The sequence below is a fragment of the Haliotis rubra genome, unplaced genomic scaffold, assembly GCF_003918875.1.
Source record: "Haliotis rubra isolate DU_JTF1 unplaced genomic scaffold, ASM391887v1 Scf2067, whole genome shotgun sequence".
Lineage (NCBI taxonomy): Eukaryota > Metazoa > Mollusca > Gastropoda > Lepetellida > Haliotidae > Haliotis > Haliotis rubra.
The window spans coordinates 20,567-35,627 of record NW_025766078.1 but is presented as its reverse complement, the minus strand read 5'-3'; the positions used below and the strand labels follow the sequence as shown (position 1 = coordinate 35,627).

The window sequence follows — 15,061 nt, the reverse complement described above, 5'->3', positions numbered from 1 at the left end:
GACATATTAACTTTCATCGCAAGGCGATCCTGCACCTAATTCAATGGTATATTTACAGGCACGTCGTCTTTTGGGGTGAGTGATTATCCGATTTTACTCCAGCAATATCACATCGGCGGACACCAGAAATTGATACCTCTACACATGCAGGGAACCGAACCTGGGTCCTCCATGGGACGTCCGAACAAGGCTCCCCATCAGATTTGACTGTAGGTTCTATGGAAAGTAATCAGAAGGAATGGGTGGTTGGTCATTGAATTTATTTGTTTTACGTGCCCCGGGATTCGGCATTCATGCTTTCGCTCACTGGTCTTTCCATTAAACACATGCCGTCAAGATCAATGCGAACATGTGGTGCTTGCGATTGTCCTTATTAATTTCTCATGTTCTGCAATTAATCATTTGTTTTGTAGACAAGTCCATTGCAATAGTGTTCTGTTGTATTTGGATGCTTCTGTACTTGTCAGGATTTCGATATTTTTGTTTAACTATAATATAAGCATTCATAAAATAGATTATTTTCCATGTGCTGCTTAAAGCTGTTTGAAATGTTCTCTTGCATTCTTTTTCACTATTTATGTTGTATTTGTACCATATGTACCCATGTACTTTGGGCCGGTGGCCTCTAATACTTAAATAAACACTTGAAACTTGAATCTTGAATATCTTTTCATATCAATAAAATATATTCATAACTCATCTTACATTTGTCTACGTGGATAACTTAGCATGTTCTGATCTGCTCGGACACGCCGCTGTAGACCTGGTATAATTGAGCGTTTGTTTCCCAGTTTCCACTCCATCGACAGCTTGGTCATTTGGAAATACACAGATGATGTACACAACCAATGACGTATTTACTATCGGTGATCAAGAGATGCGAGGTGCATGATTAGCTCGTTCCAGTGAATAATTCAACAGACGCGCATTGAAACGCATACCTCAGTCCTGCATTATTTAGACTTTAGGCTTATCCCAAGACAAACGTGGAACTAATTAACTGATTACAAGATCAACAGCGCCCTGCAACACGGCACTGTATGGTACACAGTATGTATTAAGCACAGGAACTGTATGGTAACAATCTATATTTAGTTAGAGGCGAACTCTCTGCACTGTGGACTCCTCATCCGTCTTTCTATTCTCAGCTTCTGTGATGTTTGTTTCTCGACATGCAACATGGCCCTAGCTGCACTGATGAGGTTACAATGTGAACTCGTACTGGGTTTTTTCTATGCGTTTAGACCCTCGATCAATCTTTGTTCACATAATATTGTCACCTTAGTCTTGTACCGTATCCTGACAGGATACCCCAGGTGTCTAAGGTGACAATTCACGGGAAGAGATTAGTACTACCGGGAATCGCTGCTTGTGCTTTCGAATCTCGAATTCGCTGTGGCCTTGATCAGCAGTGTGCCACAGTAAGGCTACATCCGCAATTAATAACGCTTATTTGGTCGTTGTCGGCACGGGTACTACAGATGTGTACCCCAGGTACGTTTCTGTATACAGAAATGTACCCTAAACAAAGTCAAAATACGCTCACTCACTCACTCACTATTAATGGTCTTTTTATGATATAGCTTATTGCCTTGTCCCCATGTTGTATTTCTATTTAAATATTAATTGTCTTTGATTCTGAAATTGAAAACAATTAAGTATTTGAATAACATTAAAATAATTTTGCCCGTTTCGTGAATTTATTTTCAGAAGCGGAAAACTGGTTGTTTTCATGCCATAGGTTTCTACTTCCTCGGAATTTGCAATACTGATGGATTGAATGATTTCTCTATTTGACCATTATCAAACGATATCAAACCATCGAAATACCTAACGTTTAAGTTAACATCTTGGCTCATACATATTTGTCTAGTTTTTGCAATCTGCGCAGACATCCCTATTTGAAAGCATTAAACTTGCGCAAGGAGGGGTGCACGATTGGTCTTCATAGGGATACCTTCTTCTTGCATAAATGTATCCCCCGGATAGGTGTGACAAATGAGAAAGTCCAGCATGTCACAAATTGTTTTTTGTTCAGAAAAAATCCGATGAATTATTTTAAATAAATTGTCCTTGAACTTCGTTCATCACGCGGATCAAGGAATGCAGCTTGGATAACAGCAGGCTGGGACAGAAATGGGTTTATTCTAAATTTGTTTCCTGTTTCAACTTAACGCACTGGTTTGACCCACCCGGACAAGCATTCAACAAACTCCATCCATAGTAGTCTGTTAATTGTTCACGATAATTTGAGCCATATTTGAATAACTATCAAATCTGTAATTGACTACAATATTCATCTTTGATTATATGTCCAACAGTTTGATAGCACTATGATTAGGTGTATGGTGTCTGGTTTGATAGCACTATGATTAGGTGTATGGTGTCTGGTTTGATAGCACTATGATTAGGTGTATGGTGTCTGGTTTGATAGCACTATGATTAGGTGTATGGTGTCTGGTTTGATAGCACTATGATTAGGTGTATGGTGTCTGGTTTGATAGCACTATGATTAGGTGTATGGTGTCTGGTTTGATAGCACTATGATTAGGTGTATGGTGTCTGGTTTGATAGCACTATGATTAGGTGTATGCACTATGATTAGGTGTATGGTGTCTGGTTTGATAGCACTATGATTAGGTGTATGGGTGTCTGGTTTGATAGCACTATGATTAGGTGTATGGTGTCTGGTTTGATAGCACTATGATTAGGTGTATGGTGTCTGGTTTGATAGCACTATGATTAGGTGTATGGTGTCTGGTTTGATAGCACTATGATTAGGTGTATGGTGTCTTGTTTGATAGCACTATGATTAGGTGTATGGTGTCTTGTTTGATAGCACTATGATTAGGTGTATGGTGTCTGGTTTGGATACGTCCACGTTCTGTAAAACGATCCTTTTTTGAACAACTAGAATAAGATCGTGTTAGTACAGCAAAATTGAACTGCAAACATAAAATTGGTGTCTCCTGGGATTTTAATGTATTCAGCATTAAGGGAAACTGATTGTTGAACGAAATTGTTACAGTAGTGACATAGAAGCAATTGCCTTATTTGAAATTTCAAAGTCAGGGACGGTCGGTTAGTTCCCAGTTAGTAGAGTCAAGTGTGACCAAACGTTCCAAAGCAATTTCAAGAACAACACTGTCCTCCCAGCTACTTTGGGCTGTTTGGCAACCAAATATAAGCAAAGGGTTTCTGAACGAGTTTGTTTTACTTCAGTGACACAGAACATAGTTTTTATCTTACTTTGAGTAATTGTAACGGTACCTAATGGAGGGACCCTATGAAGGCTATACAGTTATATTAGTTTTCAATAACTTTCTACGATCAGAGTTACCCATGGTTTTGTGTATGTAGCTTTCGGTTAGCTGACGTCATCTGATAAAGCTCATACATATTTGAGTACTGCCCACCCCCCATCCCCCACCCCCGGTCTGCACACCAACAACATCTGTAGATAAATGAAATGAATATTTAAAGTGTGCATGATAAGATTCGTCCCTGCGATAATATGTTTGTTGATCCACCGGGGTGATCGAAGAACGCAGCTCAGAGCGTATTGAATTAGTAATAGGGACAAGTGGTTCGCATATGCACACTTTCCTGGACGCTCTCATTGTAGTTTTAAACTGACACAGCGTGCTGCGCGTTTGAATCCATGGAGCTCCTTCCACTGTGAACCAGCTGAAGGTTTTCTAGGACACTGAATCCCCTATTCAACGTTTACAATATCTACTGATCACTGAAAGCACTGAGAACCAGAAGGATTTTTTAAAAGTTCCCACCCAAACCTACAAGTAAATCCGTTGTACATGTGCTTCACAGACAAAGACTTTTCTGGCCATACTGGGCTTGTGACGAAAGTGTGAACCTGGCTCGGGAAATATGGAATGTTGTGTTCATCTTGAATATATCTGCGTGAACTTTATGCTGTTCCGATCTCTTTGTAAGTATATTTTGAAGAAATAAGTTGCAAATGTGATATTTATATTTTACATCTTTCCGTAAGTGAGTGGGATTTTACGCCGCTTTTAGCACTATTCTAGCAATATCACTGCGGGGGACACACGAAATAGGCTTCACACATTGTACCCATGTGGGGAATCGAACTCGGGCCTTCAGCATGACGAGCGAACGCTTTAACCACTAGGCTACCCCACCGCCCCGAGATATGGAGAAGGTTAGAGACGCAGGGAAGAGAGAAGTGTTTCTTTAGTCACTCGAAGCCGGTGTTAGCGACAGCTTGGCACAACGTGTTGCAGCAGTAGTCGTGTAAGAATCAGATGAGGGTTCGAACCCCAAATTTGCACTGATCGATGTTGGTGCATCACGACCCGAGATATAAACGGCCACGATACTGCACGACTGGTCCTCCTCTCGCCCAGCTGACACACAGTGCTTTAGCAAGGACATGGTCTGAAGTGAAGGTGAATATAACATGAATTCCAATATGTTTCAGAAGCTTCTTGGAGAGACATGGCCTGTATAGCTACACTTCACCGTGGAAGGAAGACAACGCTGCAGATTGTATTCGTCTCTGTTGCAGTGCTGGTGGTTATCTATATGTCTACACATGAACGCTCAGTGATGTAAGTATCTGAATGAGTGAGTGAGTGAGTTAGTGAGTTGCGAGAGGTTTGTAGCCGCTTGGATAATTATATACATGACTCAGTCTGATGTAGATACTTAACGATATAGAGGTAATATATCCGATAAATTCCATGTTTCATCAACTGTCCGAGAAGTACCTCAATGTAGAAATTGTTGAAATTGTTTACTTTAGATATCTAAGTGATGAAAACAACATTACTGTTAACTGTACGAAATAATCAGTAGTATCGATCCAGGTAGGCTGACAATCTACCAGCATAACTGTGTTGTTATTGTATCATTGTATTAAACTCACGTAATTTTTTCAGACATTTTAATAAAGGTACACAAATCTTCTACGCTTTTCAAATACGACGTTCAGACGACATCTCACCCACAAAAAGGGACATTAATGGCGTCGTCTACGACAAAGACAACCTTCCATCAAGCGAGCACTCAAAGATGTACCTTGTGAACACCACAAACGACTTTCAAACAGGAGATGTTATCCATGTACACCTTGTTCTCCGTGACCGTTACAACAAGCCACTGACAAGAGGAGGAGATCTTGTTCTAATATGGATGTCCGACCCTAAGAAAGGAGCATCTTCATCGGGAAGTGTGATTGATCACGTGAACGGAAGCTATACCGGCATTCTCCGGGCGTTATGGACAGGAAGTGCAGTTATCAAATATGCTGTCAGCTGCTCAAGCGAAGGTTATGCTATGATGTACCAGTATTTCGCAAGACATGGTGCATCGAAAAACATTCTTTGTATTTTCGAAGCTAAAAAAATAAGGGAGGTAACTGTGGGTTCGACATCGGTCGATCATGGCAATAAAAATGTTTGTAATTTCACAGCTGAAAATTACGGAATTCCTTGGTTCTGTGGAAAACCGAAGAGCAGTCGGGTTCAGTGTAGTGACTGGACGAAGTTGTCACATGAATCATTTAATTCAAATACTTTATATCAAAACAAGACAGTCGCGCAGTATTATCTGAGGTAAGCAAATTGATTCATATGTTATTTATTAAATGCTCTAGTGATTATGACATGCAGATGAATCCCGCATTATCCCTAAATAAACAAGAACATCGATGGCCGCTATGTTGTAAATAAGAATAGAAAAAAGCCTTATGGACCGTTCATAATTTATGAGTGAGTGAGTGAGTTAAGACTTTACGTCACATCAGCAATATTTCAGCCAGCGTGACGACAAATAGTTATGTACTAACAATAAATATATTTATACATTTTTTAAAAACCTGTCGGCGAAGGACAAATTAATGGCTAGTGTGTGTGTGTGTGTGTGTGTGTGTGTGTGTGTGTGCGCGTGCGTGTGCGTGCGTGCGTGTGTGTGGTGATGGTGATGATAATGATGATTTTAAGGGGGTCACCCATTTTGTTCTGGGGAGGCAGGGTGGTCATACATTTTGTACACATGAACTAGGGAGAGGGTCATTGATTTTGTACATGACATGCAGGGGGGTCACTTACTTTGTACATGCCTCTGCATAAAAATCATCAACACACAAACACACACACACACACACACACACACAAGCCATTTATTATGTAAGGTCCCTTACGCAGCAAAAATGGAATATGGCCGCCATTTTCCCCAACACATGTCCATTTTTTACCTTTAACATAGTGTTCTTATGTCCACTTTAAAACATTGTCAGAGCAGATGCTTTGTTACACGTTGCATAAAATCTCAATCACCTACTGAACTAAGAAAATCAACCTGATGGCAAATGAACGAAAGGTGTTTATCAGATCACCCCTCACTTAGTCATTTCAAATTGTTCATTTAAAGGAAAGGAACCGTTTTTAAGTTCATGTACATGTGTGACATTACATTGTAGGATTCTCACTATGTACTTTGTAGATATCTACTAACAGACCGCAACATTATTTTATTCAGGGCCATCTATCACAGAGTGCACACAGATTCAATTAACATTACAGTGCGACAAGGTAGGAATTCAGTTTCATTATTTAAAGGAAGTATAGGTGCAGTCGTTAGCCCGCTCATGTTAATCTGAAAACACTGATTTCACCTGTTAATCTGAAATTTGGTTAATCCGAAAGTTGTAACGAGGAACGGCAACTTCGATATGACAAAGGAGACTAAACCATCTCGACACTGATCCTTGAGCGTCGTGTACATAGTAGAATGACGACATTCGCCAAGGAAGTGCTTTAAAAGACTGCACACTGCAGGCTGTTCTTTATCGAGAATGGCATTAGCGTCCAGAGAAGTGAGATTAAGGGCGTACTCGCCAAGTGTCCATTTAGGTCATCATGCCAGTTAAAATTGGATCTGAGGCCAAATAAAAAAATTGTTGTGGTTCCGATTACACCTCTTTAAAATTAAGGTAGGTAGGATTTTCTTTTCTTTTTAACATTTAGAAGTAAAGTACAAACTAATAACACATTTATCAGCGTGTAATTGTTTATTGCGGCCATCACGTCGACTTTCTCAATGAGAATGACCGATGTCCACCGGTGCTGGGAAAAAACAATGGTATCGAAAAGCTTATTTTATTCATACTGCCTTAAAAAAAATAGGGTCGGCACCAGAATTCAAGGGTCAGTCGGGTAATCGGAACCACAACACGTTTTGGAGGCCTAAAATAATAAAAATACATTAAAAAGTGACCTTTGCAACATTGTGCACGACCTTTGACACGATTGACGTATGATACTGACGTTATTTGTTATACTCACTTTTCAAGTCCACATAGATACTTCTACTGGTTGGGGGATATGTCTTGATGTGGAGATAATAAATCAGAAATTTGTTCACACATTGTGATGCCACGGTATCCAAATGCTTTAATCTCTACCTCGTCACTTCGATAACCCAGGTTCCAGTATTTCCCCGCCATATTTTCTGGAATATTGAAAACCCGGTGAAAACTCATGCCATTTATGTTTAATGTCATACGACAACAAAACGGAATATCAATTGTAAAAATTGTAAATCATTAATAGGTAAACGTAAGAAATATTTATACAACCAATTTATACTTACTTACTAGTTTTAAAAAATTAACATTTCTAACATCTGTTTTCATTCCCTCTTTCCTCTAGCGCCAACACAGACAATTCCAACAAACGCTTGTACAAGGGATGCTAAAAGGCTCACATGGACAACCCCATCGCCAGTTGGATATTTTTTTAATAATACATGGAAACTGTTACCATGCCAACCGACACGACTCTCCAACTACAACCAATGCTTCCAGAATCGAACAATCACCATGTTTGGGGATTCAACAGTTCGCCAATGGTTCTTTCACCTCTTCAACAAACTCGAACTCAAATTTTCCACTCAGATATGGAATGCGACCAAATGGCACAGGCGGTCAGCAGCGTATAAGAAAGCTTACAACTATGAGCTCATCTGGACCCGACATGGCCTTCCCATATATTTCGGCGAAATCAACAGAGGTGAAACCCGCCCAGTGTTTGTGTCATTAGATGGAATTCCACCAGGATCTAACGATATCCTTTTGATCCACCTCTATGCTCACTTCCAATACCACCATCCCAAGGTGTTCAGGACGAACATCAGGAGAACTGTGAGATCACTGAAGGAACTCTTGGCGAGGTCGCCAAACGTCTCCGTTGCCATCAAAGGGCCTCATTACTTCAGCTTCAGGGACAGGAAGACACTGGGCGGCATGTGGGGTCCTATATATAATCATATTCTGAAGGAAGAATTTAAGGAGCTCTACCAGAAAGTGTGGTTTCTGGATGTTTGGGACATGACCGTTGCCCAAGAGAGCAGAGATGTCCATCCTTCCAGTAGTATTGTCAAGTCCATGGTAAACATGTTTGTTGATTTCGTTTGCAGCTAATTCAGAATCCGTTCATGATGTATCATTCTAACTTAAAAATCACTATAAGTATCCAAACGAAAGTATCAGATAATTCCAGTAGACTTGAATTTGTTAGGTACAATTGGTTTTGTCCTATTTTATTTTGTCTTATTAGAATATATTCTTCATTCAGAGATTAGACTGTATGAACGGGTGATGTCGCGATTTGGGATTTTGAAAACTTCCATAACATCTGTGCGTGCAGACTGCAATGGCAACATGTCACGTGTACATGGACAAGTGTATTGTATGAGTATCTCTCCATACAATACGAAACAATGGACCATGTAAGTGACCGAACACATGGCAGACCATGACCAGTCCTCCTTAGTGTACTGCTAGTTTTACTGCTTGGAACAATGATATCTAGTACTCACGGAATAGAAATAAATTTTTCGTTTATTTCGCAGTTTTGAACACAACTATACATTGATTGTCAAATATTCTATGACTATCGTTTTTCCCAACTTTTGTTTTTAACACTTTTTTGTAAAATAATACGAAATAGCTGAGTTTACAGGACGGCAATTCGTGTCATTTTTACCCCTCGATATTTCATCCAAGTCAAAATGTACGTTTCTGATGCAACTCTTTTACTCTCCATAGGTTCGCCTACATAATATATTTATGAAAAAACGTAATATACCATTCATCCTTTATTTCTTATATCCTAATTAATATGCAAAATAAATGATTTGGGTATTTTCTCAGTACATTTTTCATGGCTGTACCCTTGTTGAAAGTTTACTAATCTTACGAATTCATTCATCGCTTTGATTGTCAATTGCACAATCGCTATGGCAACGCACGTGCAAATACATCTTCCCGTCTAAACAATGCTGCAGGTTGTTGTTGCCACCCATTGTTGATTGTGACGCAAGTTAAAACATGTTTCTAAATTTGTTGATAATATGCAATTTTTTGTTATTTTTACCCGTAAAATGGTATTTTAGATGATGATTAGAGGACCAAATTAAAAGGCCTAGTTGGGAAAAACATAGTCATGCTAATATTTGTTAAAACTACTTATTTTAATGAAGTAATAAACAAATATACGCCAAAAACCATTTTATTTCCATTTCCGTTAGTACTTTAGTAGAAATGTCTGTGATTGTGGAAGCCGAGCCTGACAGTATCGCACGGAATGCAGAATTACCATGTCAACTTTCTGACGGTGTTTACTTCTTAGGATACGAGGATTTCATGTTCGCCGCACTAAGATTTGAGAATTGCAACCAGTTTCACATGACCAACGACCATTTCGGTCTTAGGATAGACTAAAGTCTAGTTGATAAAATACAGACGAGTGGGAGTGTGCGAGTTTAGTTTAACGCCGCACTCAGCAATATTCCAGCTATATGGCGGCGGTCTGTAAATAATCGAGTCTGGACAAGACAATCCAGTGAACAACAGCATGGTCATATCTACGCAATTGGCATACGATGACATGTGTCAACCCAGTCAGCGAGTCTGACCACCCGAAATCAAAGACGAGTTCATTCCTATGATTGCCCTAATCTAGTTAATGAAAGACGTCGACAAATAGTAATATAGTTTCAGTAATATAGTTGACTTAGTCTACCTAATAAATATGACTGACGTACAGTAGTAGATTTATGAAGACACTGATTTAACTGAACTTGTTGTAGCACGAAGTACAGCATATTTCCTTTGTTTACCAAAGTTGCACTTGTTAGGAAAACAGGCAGTTACCACAACTCTGTGTCTAAGCAGAATACTATGGAATTGAAGCCTCTAAATATTTCATAATGTTGAAATACAGAAATTTATTAATGATATTTTGACTGCCATCATCCCGCGGAGACCCTGACTGTGATATGTCCACAAAGCTTAAACAAACAGACAATCAAACATTAAGGCAATCATCCCGAGGAGACGGGTATTTACAGCCGTAAACTCCTGAAGACGTTCAACGCTGAACCGTATTAACATCTGAGATTTGCTCCTTAAACGTAACTGCTTGAGACTTCTTGTAACACATGTAAAATAGAAAGAATTACAAGAAAATAGTTTAATGATGCATCACATTCTGAAAATGCACATCAATGTCATACACCATGGGTACACATGCTGTAACATTCAACAGCTTAATTTACAGTAATATTGTAAAGAGATTATTCTAAATGGGGCTAAATTTAAGAAATACAGTTTGTTCTACTCCACGTGAAGTGTTGTGTTGTCCCGAAGTATGATACTAAAAGCATCATATATATATACACAATAAATATAGTGTACAGAAAGGTTTCAACAGATGACTCAGTGAGGTGGCTGCAGTTATTTCATTAAAAACTGAAAGTGTGTCGTAATTTTTGTTCCAATAACATCATTTAAACAAACATCGCGTCGCCATGGTTTCCTTTGATGCGCAGATACTTCTAAATACAGTATAAGTTATTTATAGCGAGGTCTTGTTGGCAAAACGTTTAGGTACCGATGACTATTACCAATGATTATGATAATGTCTGTTTGATTGGCAATTTAGAAGTTGATGAAGTTGCTTGACTACGGTATAAGAATCCATACCGAAACGTCGCATCATAATTAAATAAAGAAGTTGTTTTCTCTAAAGTATCGTTCAAAACAAACTAAAGACTGTAACAGTGTCGTTGCTATCTTTCGTTTTATATTGATTTATAAACATTTATTAGGTCTGTCGATGTAATGCCTCGAGGACGACATAAACATTATTGACTGGCCCAACAGCAAGCACATGGCGCAAAAATCGTGTTTATTATTTATAACTTCGAAATAGATCGAACACAAACAAATCCACTATCAACTCTTTCCACGGTTAACCATGTGCAATAATTGTCAAAAACTGTCAACACGTAAGCAAACAACTAGGCTGAGGGACTATGAGACAAACAGTGGCAAATGGGAGCAACAGGCAGTCTAAATGTGTTAAAATTTGAAAAGCAAAATATGTCCTCAATATCAACGAGTGAAAGTCAAACAGGCCAACCCCCAGCAGTGGACAGTGGAATGACACAACGACATGGGCATGCTAGAGTAAAAGACCATTGCATATATACAAATTCTACAAATAATATTGAATTAATAAAACCAAATACGGCTGGAGAGATGTTTGAATCCAATCAGCTTTGATGCAACTGGAAATCTAGAGCTAAGGTATAAAACTAATGCAGACACTAGTATATTAGTGGTTCAGCAAGATGTCACCAGGTATTATGGTCCAGAAGTAAGTATTCCGAACGTTCTGATTCCCTTGAGAGTCTTCCTTCAGACATCCACAAAGGATCGTATAAGCTGAGTCGGCAGATCCCTGTCTTACTGGACCGTCAGCGCGAAGTTTGAGGAAGACGACATGATTGCTTTCCAGGTCAGATGAACAAATTCGCTTTAAGAAGAGAAAGAGCAAGGCGTGCTGTAAGTGTCATGTAGACCACATGCCTTCACACTGATCCATCTGCTATCCTGACTGACTCTAAAAAATTGACATGCTGTCTCACGGGCCTCCCTCCCCACGTAACCAAACCTTTTGGGAGCACTGCTAGTAATCGGGTTTCATTGTGTTTTTATTTTGAATGAAAATATCTATTCGGAATGGTTGTACACCGATAACGGACATCCAGTTGCGCATGACATGGGCATAGAGTGTTTTTGAAGGGCTCCAACCCTGGGGTTCATCAAATTAATCCCTGGCAAGTGAAGATTATGCCGACCTCATCTCTACATGTTAGTGAGTTAATATTTAACGTCACATCGGCAATATTTCAGCCATATCGTGACGAAAACAATTTATACAATACAAAAATGAAAACAATGTGAAGAGTTAAACCTGTCGACGATGGACAGTAAAAATACTAGAGTATCACAGATATAAACATAAACTAGCATGTAAAACTAAAACAGTGTAATTAAAGAAGTCAATAAAATATAAAAAACAGCTATAGATCGCCAGCATCTGAAGGCATAATCTCTACAAAAGCAAAACCGGTGGGTGTAAATTATGATACACGAATCGGGCTATCAGTTCAATCGAAAAAAAGACTCTCTGACCTTATCTTTAATTTGAAGATTTATTTACAACAGTCAACTCACTCTATTAAATCTAAGTAATTGTTCACAGGCTTGGTCTGTTGGAGTATCTGAGACAACACCGCCCTACATCAGCAGCATGACATGAATAACCTTCTCTAAAACATGAGTGCAATCTGGTTTTACGTTACAATCGTGTATAAAAGTGCATATATATCAGAAACAGCAATGTTGTAAAAGTATTACAGAGCTACAGATAACTTTTTGGGTCATTGAGTTATGCACTCGCTTGTGTTCATCTCATTTTCCATTAATTGTGAAAATATAAAGTTAAATGCTGATTTACGTGTTTGTTACTTATATTTAGATCTGTAATATAAGAAACGATAATAAAGACTGCAAGTTGCCAAGTTCATGATTTGAAATAGAACCTATCAATATACGTCAGTTATTTCTTCTTTCCACCGGTCTGCAAGCTAACATTTGACATTTTTGTGGGTACGCTTGTAAGATCAAAGTTATTGAGTATTTACAAAAATTCAAGTGTACTTGTACGCAATAGAAATTGGGTTTTCACATAAATATTGGCGTAATTTTACGCATATACGCAGCTTATCTGTACCTCTGAAATAACAATACATTTACATTAGTCATGATAAACATGAAGGTACAGCATTTTACGTATCACTGAATAGAGCACTCCCGGCACACGATACTCAGTTACCAGGCAGTCACAGTATACACATACATATTCAGAACAGCGCAGTAAGGTTGAATCAGAAATGAAGTGCTCTATTATTGGCAATAGTACCTGGGAATACTTGAGAAACAAACCAGAAAATGTTAAGGATGGTAACATATAGTTCATATACAACAGATTAAACGTAAGATATAATAGGTTAGGTGAGGTGAGGTGAGGTGAGGTGAGGTGAGGTGAAATTGGGTTTACCGTCGTGCTTGAGAATATTTCACTCATATGACGACGTGCATGCATGTGTATGTGCGGCTGCATGTTCAAGCCCAGACTTAAGCTGGTTTTATAGTGCTAGCTCACTGAGATACCATGCCACAGTGAAGCATGAATACCCCACTCAGACACATTATACTGAGTTCGAGCTGACCAGTTCTTGTTGTGCCCATTAATGCCGAGCTCCAGGCAGGGACCAACAAGTACCATATTTTAAAGTCTTTTGGTATGACGCGGTCAGGGATCGAACCCGCGACCTTCCGCTCTCCGTAAGAGATAATAGCCTGTGGTAAAGGTTGTAACAGAGTAGAAGATATTAAAGTTTCTTACCTGAGTGAATAAACCAAATAGGCTTATTAGACAGCCACCGAATGATTTGTGACTGTTAATCGTCCCATGTTGGTACCTTTTCTAGCTATCACAGATCATTTACTGACGATAAAGTTGATATTGTGAAATGATAAGTGCTCATATGATAAATGTGTATAGTTGATGACCAGTTGTGTAAATGCCTAGAAGGTATATGTGGCCCGCTCGTAAGCAGCATTCGAGGGAAGGAAACAACTGTTGAAGTAAAGCAGGCCAAGCATCCACACCTCCGTTCCTCCAAGGTCTATCCAGGTCAGATGGGCTGATTCTATTGGGGAGAATGACAAGATCTGGACCTGAGTGTGAGTGAGTGAGTTATTATTTAACGTCACATCGGCAATATTTCAGCCATATCGTGACAAGAACATATGTGACATTGAAATGGAATATATGTGTATTATGAAAACCTGTCGACGAAGGACAGTAAAACAACTAGAATATCACAATTACAACTAAAACTAGTGTGGAAAGTTAAAACTGATAGCACTATTTGGACAGTACAATATAAAAAACAGGCTATAGATCGCCAACAAGTGTAGGTAGATGAGACAGACAGACAGACAAGTTTATTCAGTAAAAAGGCCACAGGCCCATCATACAGTCATTTGCATGATATAGATAGTTTAGTGCACATGATGTGTAAGAGGAACATTTCTAATGCGCTCAAGTACATGATACAGAAAAATACTAACATCTCTTATGATACGATCATTATGTGTTTTCATAATGTTAATAAAATTGGCATTTGGATCAAAATCAGTAAAATATTTCTGAATATATCTTAACCTTAAATCAGAAAAACGTTTACACTTAAGGAGTACATTGAATTCATCTTCAATAACATTTTTGTCATCCAATTGACAAAATAGACATAATCTCTCATTGTAATTAACTTTGTTGTATCTTCCAGTTTCAACAGCTAAATTTAAATTACCACATCTAAATTTAGAGAGTGCAGATCTGAGATGTAAAGGAATATCAGAATTTAAATACCTTTCCACATTTAAAAATGTCTTAAATTGGGAGTAATCAAAACACTTATCAGAATTTTGAATTGAAGTGGACCAACATTGTTTAAGATTATCCGAAAGTCTCTGCTTAAACAAGGATATGAAATAATCAACATTGCCAACATCCTGACTGATCCATGCATAGCTAAAACCATACTTAAATAAAATATTTTTTGACACAAGTTGCACATCTTAAAGGTCACATAAACC

At 38.6% G+C, this 15,061-nt stretch overlaps 2 protein-coding genes across 2 annotated transcripts; both read left to right on the top strand.

The window, feature by feature from the left end:
- The first annotated feature begins 3,686 nt into the window (after window positions 1–3,686).
- LOC124276165 (NXPE family member 3-like) lies at window positions 3,687–5,601 on the top strand. Its single transcript, XM_046711830.1, has 3 exons — window positions 3,687–3,949; window positions 4,463–4,592; window positions 4,923–5,601. Exons 2-3 carry the CDS (start codon window positions 4,480–4,482, stop codon window positions 5,599–5,601), a joined length of 792 nt encoding a protein of 263 aa, XP_046567786.1. The 5' UTR covers window positions 3,687–3,949; window positions 4,463–4,479.
- A 2,184-nt stretch (window positions 5,602–7,785) lies between these two features.
- LOC124276162 (NXPE family member 3-like) lies at window positions 7,786–8,486 on the top strand. Its single transcript, XM_046711828.1, has one exon. The coding sequence runs from the start codon at window positions 7,865–7,867 to the stop codon at window positions 8,462–8,464; it is 600 nt and encodes a 199-aa protein (XP_046567784.1). The 5' UTR covers window positions 7,786–7,864; the 3' UTR covers window positions 8,465–8,486.
- Window positions 8,487–15,061: the final 6,575 nt, after the last annotated feature.

Coding starts and splice junctions, on each gene's coding strand:
- LOC124276162 (XM_046711828.1), top strand. CDS start 7,865: ATGTTTGGGGATTCAACAGTTCGCCAATGGTTCTTTCACCTCTTCAAC.
- LOC124276165 (XM_046711830.1), top strand. CDS start 4,480: ATGGCCTGTATAGCTACACTTCACCGTGGAAGGAAGACAACGCTGCAG. Junction 4,593..4,922: donor ACACATGAACGCTCAGTGAT/GTAAGTATCTGA, acceptor TAATTTTTTCAG/ACATTTTAATAAAGGTACAC.